Source organism: Geospiza fortis, unplaced genomic scaffold (genome assembly GCF_000277835.1).
Source record: "Geospiza fortis unplaced genomic scaffold, GeoFor_1.0 scaffold41, whole genome shotgun sequence".
In the NCBI taxonomy this organism is placed as follows: domain Eukaryota; kingdom Metazoa; phylum Chordata; class Aves; order Passeriformes; family Thraupidae; genus Geospiza; species Geospiza fortis.
This window is the reverse complement of record NW_005054299.1, coordinates 18,144,515-18,157,958: the sequence shown is the minus strand read 5'-3', so window position 1 is coordinate 18,157,958 and position 13,444 is coordinate 18,144,515. Positions and strand designations below refer to the sequence as shown.

The 13,444-nt window shown below is 38.3% G+C and overlaps 1 protein-coding gene across 7 annotated transcripts in view; it reads right to left on the bottom strand.

Annotated features, from left to right (window-relative positions):
* The window catches only part of LTBP1 (latent transforming growth factor beta binding protein 1), a 187,451-nt gene that overhangs the window by 78,127 nt on the left and 95,880 nt on the right, over nt 1-13,444 (bottom strand). For all 7 annotated transcript variants that reach the window (XM_005416252.3, XM_031061012.1, XM_031061025.1 and 4 more), the window contains 2 exons: nt 12,306-12,408; nt 6,337-6,408 (listed from right to left, as the gene is read on the bottom strand). In XM_005416252.3, the coding sequence (XP_005416309.2) occupies nt 6,337-6,408; nt 12,306-12,408 (175 nt within the window). The remainder of the gene's footprint in view (nt 1-6,336; nt 6,409-12,305; nt 12,409-13,444) is intronic.

The following is a 13,444-nucleotide window of genomic DNA, read 5'->3' as shown; positions in this document are numbered from 1 at the left end:
TTAACAGGCCAACACAGCCTGAAGGTGATGGCTGCTACAGCCAAGCAAAGTGGTGCAGAAGGACTGATGATCAGCAGAGAGCTGTCCTGCTACAGAGCCCCCTACAAAAGCTGATGGCTGGAGTATCAGCTCTGCAGCGTTTCCCTTTGGCAGCTTCCAGCTGCAAGGCTATTTAGGAAGAGAAATTCGCTGTGTTTTGGCTGTGTTACCCATTACAACAGCTTCTCAGACCACCCAGACCCAGCTGGCCTAATGCAGAAATGCTGAGGTGGTGTAAAGCTGTCTTCTCTGCCTCCAGACTAGTAAGTCATTCAGACACACAGAGCAAGGCCACTGCGCACCCTTTTCAGATAGTGAGCAATGCCCATATTTGGTCACAGAATGCAGGAATTTGAAACATTCCTATAAAATTAAATTCATTCTTTCATTTCCAGGCACATTGAAGTTATGCTTATCAAAGTCATTGCTGCTTGGAAACTTTAACCACATTTAAGTATTATCTTAAAATTCTACAACCAAACCTATACATTTATTATTGTGTTCTGCAATCTTCTAATATTATGTTATTTAAATCTATCCATTTTAAAGAAAACAGTTTTACTCAAGAAAAGCTGTCTATGAATTAAAAAAGGTCAGGGGTTACTGCAAGAATTTTAAACAATGTTAATGCAAAAAAAATAGTCTTTTTTGAAAGAAACCACTGCTACTATTGAGGTAAATAATGCGGTCAAATTTCTTTTCAGGAGAACTGACAGCTTGGAAATTATAGGTTCCACTATCCAAATGGGACTGGGGTTTGATTTTATTACTATTTTATGCTGAAGTAACTAAAAAAGGCATTTAAAATTTTCATAAACAAGGCTGAAGAATGTTAAGTGATTTAGTAAAAATTTAAAAAATAACCCCTCTTCTGAAACAATATATCTCACTTGTATCATTGAGTCTGCTATATTACAAATTCGGTAGGTGATTTTTGATTACATTAATTAATATGACTCAAAAAACAATGAACCAGTCCAATTTTCAAAGTCACATTAGATGCATTAGAAGAAAACAACATATAATTTCACTATTATTAATACAGCACATAACAAGGCATGAAAAGTGAAATATGCAACTGCTTTCAGCTAAGACAGTCATGATATCCAGAAGGTTCTTATAAAATTTGGACCAAGAATAGGAACTTCTAGAAGCAGGGATTTCTAGTCAGATCACCACAGCCCTGGTAACTTCACTGAACTCTTTAGAATAAACTTGTGGCTAGAGATGCACTGCAGCCCATCTCACCCCTCTGTCCCAAGTGGTTGGTGCTGGAGGACACAAGCAATCTCAGTAGCTGACTACAGGCCTAAGCCCTGTGGAGAGATAAATTTCTGAAGGGGGTCTTCTATAGTTAGCTCTGAAATCCCACCTCTATGCTTATCAAAAACTGACTGACTTTGTTTAAACTGCTAAGTAACAAAACCAAATGGAAAATATTTGTCCCCTTCTGATGCAAAGAGAACAACTTGCCTTTCAGTAAGTACCACGCACCCTTAAAACTCTCTGCTGCATTTAAGCAAAGAAAGCTGTCTAGATCAATTATATACTAATTAGAATTTGCCAAAGTATTTGGGCAACTTCTTAATTAAAAATAACCTAGTGGTCAGTCATTAAATGTTATTTAGTAATATCTGCCTTGATAGATGTTTTCATGCTCTAAGTGCTTTAGCATGCATAATAAATCATGCTGTAAATTTAGACTGGAACATATAATTTATGTCAATTGTGAAAATTTGATACATTTTGGTAAGTTAAATACTAGGCTTCACTGTGAGTGCCATCTGACTGATTGACCTCCAAATTGACTCAATATGCAGGCATCAGTTTTTATTCTCCTTATGAAATATCAATTACAATCAATTACCTGTTAACAGCACAGAAAATACCATTCCAATTGTTTCTCCTATAGCTACATTAACCACTATTAATATCCTCTAAGAAAAATCCAATATCCAGATTTTACTGCCTCCATTATAGTTGATAGTTTCAATAATGACTTGATTAGTGAGAATGAGAGGTAGAAGAAACAAAAAACAAGGCTTTGTTCTCAAATAAACTATTGCAATTTTTTTTTAAATTAGAGAAAAAACAGTTGCTTATTCTAAGAACTGACCCACTGATTTCTGTGAGCTAGCAGAAGAGCAGCAGAAGAAATCAGTCCAACTTGTTTTGTGCTTTTGCGTGGAATTTACCGGAATGCCAGTTTGCAGAGCCACACTTCTCAAACACATAATCAATGTCCAAACAGCAACCCAGCCCAGTTTCTGGAGATATATTTATTTCTCACTATGATCATCACAAAAGAACTTCTTTGAAAGATGGTTGTTGACTTAGTGAGTAACATTAAACAGCATTTCTTATTAACAAAGCTCTTTTATTACTTAAAAGGAGTGAAATAAACATATAGCATGCAGAGAAAACAAATTTATTACTGGATTTTAGGGACAAATGTAGGGGGGAAGAATATACCTTCAAAATTTATCTTAAACCATGATGAAGCCAAGGGAAAAGTGCTTCAAGTCCCCCGAGCAAGTGATTATAGAATTTGATCTATCAATATACAAGTACTAGTTTCTGCAAGCTCATAAACATTTAATTTTAATAATATAGGGACTTTCCAAGAACTTCCATGCACTTTTTACTTCATTGCAAAACAAGTGTTCAGATATTTTTCCAGTTCTTCAAGATAAGATTTCTAAAGTGCTCTGTTGGCAATATATTAGTTTCCTGAAAAATAAATCCAACCTTTTCACCAGCTGTTTTTTCCATTCTATTTCAGTTTTCCAAGAAAACCATTAGTAGACTGAGGAAACAGTAAGTATAACTTTAAGCAGGGAACCAGAAATTAGCATTGCATGTGGATTCTAACAAAGAAGTTGCAACACTGATAAGCTGTATTTTGGCTCTAATGACAGCCTTAGGGCATCCATGTGCGGTACATGTAATAAATCACCCCCTTGAAAAGATAATTACTGAGGGGGTAAAAAGATTTCTTGATAGTAATTACACTAAACTGCTTGAATTAACATACCCACAGATGGTTCTTTGTGGTCCTACTTACACATTAGAGAGAAGAATGCTTGATTACATTAGTTCACTCGCTTGAAAGGAAAAAAATAATGATCTGGTAATTATTCACACTAATATTCCTTAGTTGATGAAGCCTATGTAGACTTTTGACTGCAAAACCAAAGTAGAACAAAAGGTTAATTAGGCTTTTAGGCCTGAGTTTTCAAAGGCAGTGAAAGTTGGACAACATCTAGGTGAAAAAACCAATCTCTTCTAGCTGCAGGCAGGGATTCAGAAATATATCCCCATTACTATTTGGTCTGGCAGCCCTGGCCCTTTCTAAGCATGGACACAGCATGTGTACCCTTTCAGCAGAGAATAATTTAATTAAAACTTATACTTGCATATGGACATGCTGTTCCACTCACTTCCAATTTAATTGTAAGGATTCTTAAAGGAATATGAATACTCCCACACCAGCAGCTCACAGTTTTCTTCTGCCATCTGTGGCTGTCTATGTTAGTGATATGGACAGCTTTTTCTTCATTAGCCCTGGCTTCTTCTCTTACAGAAAAACATGTCTGCTTCACATAAACAAACAGGACACTTCTGGCTGACCCACTGAGAAGCTCATGCTAATGACCATTTCAGGGCTGCAATGCACCCTGCCAGCAGCTTTCACATAGGAAGCTAGCTTTCCTGAAGAATGTTCAAACAGAGGTCAAAATCCTGACCCTCTGAAAGAAAATGGTAATCTAGTTACTTACTTCAATAGGACTAAATTCCATTGTGCTTTGTTTCATGGGGATTCCTTCTCCCTTTTGTGTCTCCTTATTGGAATGTGTTAGTGACCAAATTACACAGGAGCTATTTAAACCTCAGTAAAGCAATAAGGGGAATCTTCAACAGCCACTACCAAATCCCTCTCCAGAAAGTTAGGAGATTGTCCCCATCCTAAATTCATCAACAGTCTGGTAAGATAATCCTACTATCATTTTACGATTAAACACTACATTATAAATTTCCATGTATCAACTACAAGTTATTTTTAGAGTCTACAGCTCACTCTCTTCTGGGATAGTGACAGCAGTACAAAACCAACTGTTTAAAGCCTCATACTTCTTGCAATTTTAGTCATGTAGTACAAAAATATGTCAGGGGAAGAACGATCAAAACCCAGTGAAACCCCAATGATTAGCCTACCAGGTACAAATCTATTTCTGTACACTACCGTGGCGGTGCTCAGTTCCCTCTTATGCTCCTAGCCACAGTCATATGTTCTCTCTCTATCAGCCTGTCACTGCTCAGTGAAACAACTTCCTGGCCTATTTCTGGCAGCCTTCACAAGCAGCAGAGCATTTCTAACTGTCCATAACCCCTGAAAATGGATCTTAGTTTTCATGAAATAAGGTTTGCCAACACCTAGGTTCAACCTCTTGAACCAAGCTGAATGCCCCACTCGCCTTGAAATGCCTGCTGGGTTGCTGCTGTCTGAAACCATTGTGTGTTCTATGGGGTATACACACGACTACTGAAGATATCAAAAGCTGGATCATGCTCAGAAGGTTGCATGAGGGGACTAATCCATCATGGCATCTTCTAGACACTTTCTAGGGTCAAAGTTAGAAGATCTCTCTTTTGCAGACTCTGAAAAACCTCATGACTGATATGTGGAGCAAGACAATCTCTTTCAAAATAGCTGGGACTGTCTTGCTGAAGTGCATCACCTGCACATTTAATTTGAGGCGTTAAAAGGCTGCCCATTTACATCTGACACTCAGTTCATTCACCTTTTCACTTGGCAGTCCTCATTAGCAAATTGCCATCAACATCTCCCCATCCCTTTTACTTACTAAGAGGACTTTACAGTCTTTCACTGCAGAACAGGGAACAAGCTCTTGAGATGCAATTGGCTGCTCTCCTCCATTTACTTTTTCAGTGTTTTGACCCATCCAGTCCTCCAAATGTCCCTACCCTGCAAGCTGGTAAACCACTAGGCAGAGATCTGAGCAACAGACAGGTTCAGGTAGCTGCAGAGAGCAGCTCACATCTCCCTCAGCAGTGAAACAGCATGATGTTTGTGTTTAGTGCTCTACAACTTTATTATTTTGGTGGGCAAATAATTTCTTTATGCTACTGGCTATTGTACATTCCCTCCTTAACATGCAAAGTGAAAATTTTCTGTTAAATAAGATTAAATTTATGTCCAAAATGCTTACAAATATCCTTTGTAAACATCAACTATTCTTTCATTTTATCCAGCTCTTCACCAGCACTACTGTTTGTTTGGACCTCTTTATTGCTTGCAGTATCAACACTGATCAAGAATCCTGGCCACAGCAGTATCAGCTTCACTTGAACTAGTTTTTCCCTTTCTTCCCAAATCTCTCTCCAGAACAGTGCTGCAAGATTGCTTACATTGTCTCAGAGCTCCTTTTTCTTGTGCTGTGCCAAACCAGACAGACAAGCAATTAAGCTTTTACCTACATCCTCACCTGGCACCTCTGTGCAGTGCTCCAAGATACACAGACAGAATGAGCACTTGTATGTGGTCATCACTTCAGATGTCAGATGCTACAGACCAGGAGAATCCAAATGTCCCAAGCTTTGCTTTGTAGCTGCATGATCATGCAGACCCCACAACCCTGTATGTTTCGATAACTTCTGTATTTGCCAGCAGGCAATAATAATCTCGGAGTAACACAACTAGCCTGTGTCTAACTCCACACATCCTCACCTGCACTATGCACATTCTGGAAACAGGTGGTTCACTTTAATGGCAGCCAAGTACTCATTCTTTTCATCTCCACTTGCCAGGGATGTTATCTGGCTTTTTTCAGTACTGTTGTGCCTATTCTCTTGAGTCCAAAAGAATTGTTCTCTGATTACTCTATACTTTCATGATAACAAAAATTGTTCTGTATTGCTAGTTTCATCTGACTTAACTGAGTATGTCCACAGATTCACTCTTTAGCAAAAAAACCTGACAAAACAATGCATTTCTACAGAAAAACAAAGTTAAAAAATCCTTATGAAATCATCTTTATACATCATCAAAGAAAATGAGGGTATACATAAAAGTTTCAGAAGTTATTTTCCCTGGAGGAAAAAAACTCACTCTTACAGAGTTGTCAGTATTTAGAAAGAGTCAAAAGTATACTCAACATTTTTTCCCAAATATAAATCAGTGGACCAGATTAAATCATCTAAATCACCAATATCAAAGAAGCTGTCACAGAAAGCCAGTACTAAAACTAAACACAACCAATTTGGGTGCTATCATACCTTGACAAAATGTAGCATTGATTCTCTTGTAGCCTTGTGGACATTCCATGATAGGACCATATCCATGGTAAGCTGAAAAAAAAATACATCAGTTAAATACTGATCATTTATATACTTGCAGAGCCTGACAACTAAATTGTTATATAAGTATATTTAAAATATTATAAGACTTTGTGAAAAATAGTTAAGCAAAAACAACAAGTTAAAGATTGTACAGGCAACCTTAATTAAATCTTTTTCAAAATGTGTGCCACTTATGTCTTCAGTTATCCAGTCAAATTTGTGTTAAAAAACAAAACAAATCTTTGAAATCAGGATATCTTTCATCCTATTTGCTCTGAAATATTCAAATAATTACTTTTGAAAACCAGCTACAAATACCACGTTTGGAAAATATAAAGTTGAAGATTCATTTTGGAAACATCTAGGATTTACCTAACAGAGCTGTTGCATTTTAGAATACTAAACTTCACTTCATATACTGGCTGATCAGTGTAAACAGTCACAGATATAATAACACTGCAAAATAAATACTGAATTCAATTTTGCCAAAACAAGATAGTTTTCCATTAACCAGCTTTTTATTTCTATTGATTGTTTCTTTCCTCCACTTAAGGTTGCTTTTCAGACTACAGAAAACCGTTTATTGATTCTTAAACATCAAAAATGCGAGCAGTAACTCTGTATAGCTATGCACTAAAAGCTAACTTCTTGGCAAAGCCCAGTACTTTATTAAGCATATAGGACTAAAATTTTGGCACTATGATCACATAAATGCTTTTCATAAGAGTCAAGAGATTTTTTCATAATTTGAATGTTACAACAGAGATACCTTACATTTAGTCAGATCTTTTGCTTCATTTCAAAAGTGTTCCAAATGTTCAACAGAAAAAAAAAACCCAGAACCCACCAGATTAATTTGTTTCCATCATTAAAGTATATAAACTGCCAACGCAGGACAACCAAGCTGCCATTGGTTGGCTTCCATTCATTTATCCCTGCAGCTTACTTTAAAGCTGGCACTTGGTTGACTGTAATGATGGGGAAGAAAAAAGGGTCATTGTTTTAGCTAGTTCTAAAGCTTTGCCTATTATCTGAAAAAAATTAAGTGATGATGTTGAGTAGCAGGCTTTGGACTGAGATAGTTAATTTCAAATATCAGTGAATTATTTAAAATAACTGCTTAAATAAAACATGGAGATTCTCCTTAGATGTTGCACAAAGTGTAAAATCGTTAAACACGCATAGTAAAAATACAGCAACGTTACTACAGTTCTGAACACATACTTTTCCCATCTTTACACTGACTACAATCATTCTAACACCAACTACAACTTGAAAATTTTGTCTCTCTACTCAAGTGGCAGCTACACATTTAGTTTCCAAGGCAGATTTTTCAGTCTTTTCCTAATGTTAATATTAAAACTAGTTGAAATTTAAGGAGACTTCCAAAAGCATAATGCATTAGTCTACTTCTGGTCCCCAAAAGTGTCAATGAAACTCCTAGTACTCATGTTGGCAGATTCAAACTCATAATTGCACTCATTATGTCTTAACTGATTTGTGCTTGCCATAACAGACCTGACTTAATCCACACTAAAACCAGGAGAGTCTCTGTAACTTTCTGTGGGCAGGAATGGTACCCTGCAGTGCAGCCTGCTGAATGAAAACAGCTTCCAGTTGTAGATGGAGACCAGCCCATAACCTATGCCAGGTCTTTTCCAGTGCTGCAGCACATTTTCCCTCCCAGGGTGACTCAGCTGCTCTAGGAAGTGCAGTGCTGGACTGAGGTCAGAGATTTTAACCTCTCCCTCCTTCCTCATCCTCCTACTCCCACAACAAACAGGAAACTGGCAGCTTACTAGCAGCTGTTGTTTTCCTTTCAACAAAGAGCAGAAATGCATGCAAGTCACAGTAGAGAAGAAGCTTGTTCAGTGATGGCTGGTGATCCATGTGGGAGCTGGATGGAGTGCAACATTACTTACCCTTTACTCACCTAAACAACATGTTTGTAATTACTAAGTTAGCAAGAAGCCTGACCAATCCCAACACCCCCCATGTAACACAGAAAGACCCTTCTTCTTAAAAGCTGTCTTCTGTTAGAAGCCCTTAAAAATGGAGATCTGTTCCAAAACTACTTTTGGTTTTCAGTGACACTGAACAACCCATAAACTTACAGACATGGCAGCTGTCTCAGGCCAAGGCACTTAAATTTGCAACAGGACAGGAGCCCTGACTGAGCAGTGGCTGTTACCCAAAATACTCAAGTCCTTACAAAGATGACAGAGCCTTCTGTAAGACCATGGGAACAAGACATACACAAACTTATGCATGTCCTTAAGTAGTTGATTGAAAAGAGAAGTACCTGCTAGTGACTCTGGAGTATATGCTTAAATATTTTGCTGAAGTGGGTTAGGCAGAAGATCACAACCTGATTACATAGGATTATAAAAACATGTCCACTTTTAATGAAGTCTATGAGGCATAAAACCATAAAAGTAAATGGAAGCCTGTTTGCTTCCAAAATGTCTACAATAAAAAGAGTAATACTAATTTAATGAAATATCAGGTCAGAATTATATGGGAAGAATATGGGACTAACTTAACCTGTTGAGACATATTTATAGATCACTTAACTGACAACTTACTATTTATTTACTTGACTCCCAAGTTTTTCCATCTAGTATCATATAAATTTATGTATATAATATATGCATATTCTTTTTACCACTGAAGCATTCTCAGTGTTGTAAAAATAAAAACACTTGATGAATATAAATCCTTTAGCATCCACTCTAGATTTCCATTAAATCTTCTAATAAGTTTACATTTATCTTTGGAAATTGTTTACTCTACAGAACCGTAGCACTTCGATACTCTCATGAGGTTTAGTTTGACACCTATGCCCAAAAGATACTTTGACCCAGATCCAGAAGATATTTTCAGTTTTCAGGTTTTGTGCCGAAGCTCAAACTGAACACCTATAACATTTTAAGATTCTGTAAGATCAATTAAACACCTGCAACACACTAAATGTATCACCTTCAATTCTTAAAAATCTAAAAATGCACCATTTGCATCTATGTAGCATTGCCATAAGACATGGCATGATTAAACAGCATCATGCTTAGAATCATTCCTAAATCAAATGTAGCCTAGAGAAAATACATACACTGTTACTAAACCTTGACAGATTCAATGAATATTCTTGAAGCATACACGTACCAAATCACACTCTTGATATAATGACACTGTATTTTAATCTGGAAAAAATAGATAGCGCACCCTTCTCCTCCTCCCTTCTTAAAACACTAACATACAGTGAGAACTCCCACCTAGAAAGATGAGAAATGTGTCCTATTATGTCTAGGAGTCACAAATCCTTACTTTCCAGGAATGCTTTAATCAGAAGAAGAAGATTATTCCAAGTGGCACCATTCTCTGTTTCCTCCTGAAATCATACAGTTACATTCAAAAAAACAATTCCAAATTGAGCCAGAAAGCAGGAGTGAGCATGACTCATACTGTGAGTAATTAAGGGCTCTGGGAAAGAGACTGGGTTCCTAGACCTGTTCCAAGAATTGTTTCTACATTTTATGGGTTAGGGCATCTCCTCATAGGTATAAAATGTAGATTAGAAATTATTCTGGCAGATAAAGGAACTCTGAAGTGTCCCATCTTGAGCAAGCATGCTAGTCATTAAACTTTTTTATAACAAAAGGACATTGCTCATCTCATTAGCATTTAAAGAAATTATTCAGTGCTTTGAAAAAAAGAGTGGTGGACTTCCCTTTAGGAGAGGTTTTTAGGTTGAGTTCAAGCACTTCTCTGTACCCACTTGGGAAGCACCTGTGGATCACAAGTTTGTCACAGTTTCCCTGTTTGCTTACTTTTAACACTGTGCTGAGTGCTGTGCCATTAAGCACTGCCTGATCCACACATCTACTGTGGATTCCAGGCTGAGACAATGAATATTTTACCTGAACTGTGAAGAAATAGCAAGTGTGCTTCCTTTCAAATCAGGCACCAAAAATTTGTATTAGTAGCTCCAACCAATTTTTGGTTGAAACACATTTCAAGCTTTTGTGATTTTTCTCATATCACACCTACATCCCAAATAAGCAACATTTCACTTGTCACTATGATTCTGATGAACTAGATTTCAGTCGTAGCTCAATTGCATCACCCAAACCCTTCTCGAACTCTGTCAGGCTGGTGCTGTGACCACTTCCCTGGGGAGCTGTTCCAGTGCCCAACCACTCTCTGGGTGAAGAACCTTTTCCTAATATCCAACCTAAACCTCAACTAACACAACGTCAGGCCATTCCCTCGGATCCTGTCACTGGCACCACAGAGCAGAGATCAGTGCCTGCCCCTCCTGTTCCCCTCACAAGGAAGCTGTAACTGCAGTGAGGTCTGCCCTCAGTCTCCCCCAGGCTGAACAGACCAAATGACCTCAGTTGCTCCTCATACAGCTTCCCCTCAAGGCCCTTCACCATCCTCGTGGCTCTCCTTTGGACACTCTCTAACAGTTCAATGTCTTTTTTACATTGTGGCACCCAAAACTGCCCCCAGCACTCGAGGTGAGGCTGCCCCAGCTCAGAGCAGAGCAGGACAATCCCCCACCCTTGCCCAGCTGGTGATGCTGTGCCTGATGCCCCCCAGGACAGGGCTGGCCCTCCTGGCTGCCAGGACACTGGCTCACGTTCAACTTTCTGACTGGCACTGCTCTCCAGCCTCTCACTCTGCAGTCTGTACATACATCCGGGGCTGCCCAGGGCCAGGTGCAGAATCTGGCACTTGTCTTTGTTCAATTTTATACTGTTGGCATGTATGCTCCTTTTAGAAACTGTATTTACATGCTACAGGAATAAAATAGATACCTGAGTCTTACTAACTATGACCTTCAAACACCCAAGGAGGCTCTCTTTCTAAAGCATGTCAGAAGATAGACATACTCAAACACACAAAATGTTTCAGAAACTAGCAAATCAGACTGAGTCACCACAAATTTATTTCAGAGTTTCCTATGGAAGGAGGAGTCAGAGAAATAGGAGTAATACCATATTTTCTGCTGGAATTGTATTTACATCCACATTAAGACTTTCAGAGAAACACATGCTTCCAAAAAAATCAAACACTGGACATATTTCCAGCATTGCTATCTGAATAACAGGGTCCCTAGATGAACTAGGTAAAAATTACTGCAATTTAATGACCTATTTTTGGCCCAGTAAATGCAGGTCCAGTCCATCTGCAAAACAGAGATCACATTATCTTTTTCCATCTTTCATTTAATGCCGAAAATATGACATGACACAGAAGCATTACTATTCCTGTGCAACAATAATGTAATTCACAAAAAGTTCAAGAGATTATCCTCACCAATCATGCAAATAATTCTAAATTCTTTTCTCATTATAATATGATGTAAAATCATAATGAAATGCTGAAGAAAGTCTTTGTCATTGTCTAATTATTGGGGAAGATATTTCAAAAGCAGAGTTTAAAAAAGCAACCAGCAATTTAGAGCCTGGAAGACCTTGGCTCCAAACATGAAATTTCATCTGCAGTCCCAAGAGGTCACTGCATTCTCTCCAAGCAGAAACTGGCGCCTCTATAATTCAAGATTTCGGTGCAAACTTAAAAAAAAAAAAAAAGAAGTCCAGCTGGAAAATCAATGTGATTACTCTTCCTGCACTAAGTAAATGCAACAGTCCATCACTGACTCAAAGGAGGAAGAAACAGGGGAAAAAACCCTATGACGTCAACATTGCTGGCTGCACCAAGTGCCTGCATATTGTAACTCTGCTGGCATGCAAGGGAATTCCAGTTTCTACAACCTGTCCCTAATCAAATTATAGCATATTTTTTCTACTAGGTTCCTTTGGTACTTTTCCCTTCAGAAAAAAAGGAAGATACAACTTGAGGGGAAAAAGCCACAAGAATAACAATAAAATAGCACTTACACGGCTTCTTGGGACATTTCTGGCATTTGTTAAAACCCCAGGAAGTACCCACGGTTCCACAGCAGTCTTCTTGCTTGGAAAGGCCAGGAAGTGCTTTGCCACACTGAAATAGTCAGGTAAAGAATACTCTGGTTAGTGATACTTTACAACACTCACTTTCAGTACAACGTTCTTTTTCAGTAATTTTTGGTCAAACTTTTGCTGAGACAGTGAAGATTCAATGGAGCTCCTAACTGAACTAAAATGGTGCTCACATGTTGCAGAGGCTGTCTGCACAGGCATGAATAAATTAAGTGACATTATTATCTTCCCCCATGTCACCCTGAAAAGGAGAAAAAACCAGAAGAAAACAGTATGTCATGCTCCACTGAATGAGCATATTCACCATTGGCAGCTATTGTTTTCATCATAAATGAAGACAGTCTTAATTTTAATGATAAGTCTTAATTTATAATGATAAGACTATTAATAGTTGGAAGCTTACAGCATACTAGTTATGTTCTTGACTTTTGCAATTTTCTTCCATTTTGCATGGTAAAGAAAGCTTAAATGTATTTCAGCTGCAGACATTAAAAAGACTCCCCCAAACATCTAAACCTGCCAATTAGGTATACAATAGAAGACATAAAGCCCAGGAGAAGTCCACAACAGCTGCACTTAGTAATACTTTCAAAGCAAATGTGATATAAATAGGCACTGCAGCAAACAATTCTAATGTGCTGAAGTGTGAATCCTCAGTATGGCGTGAATAGACTTTCCCTAATCTAACTCTGCTTTCTGACAGTGTGTAAGCCTCTAACCCAAATGTTCATTGCCACACAGCTTTCAGCTCAAGACAGCTGGCTCATCCTATGCCACAGGCTGTGGCCTTGTGGTTGCTCTCACTTAGCTGGTAACACAGTCATGCTGCAGTACACACACATGCTGAATACATAGGCACTAACAGCTTCCTCCAGCTTTCCCAAAATTTTTCCAATGTGCTCTTAATCATACTGTCACACATAAGGCAATGATATTTCTAAAGCAAACTTCCCTATGTAGCTTTACAGTGTGACTACTAACAGGATAGCAAGCTACTCTACAAGGGTTCTGACTCATCAGAGGGACCCCTCTGCATGGAGAGGCCCAGCAAAGCATCA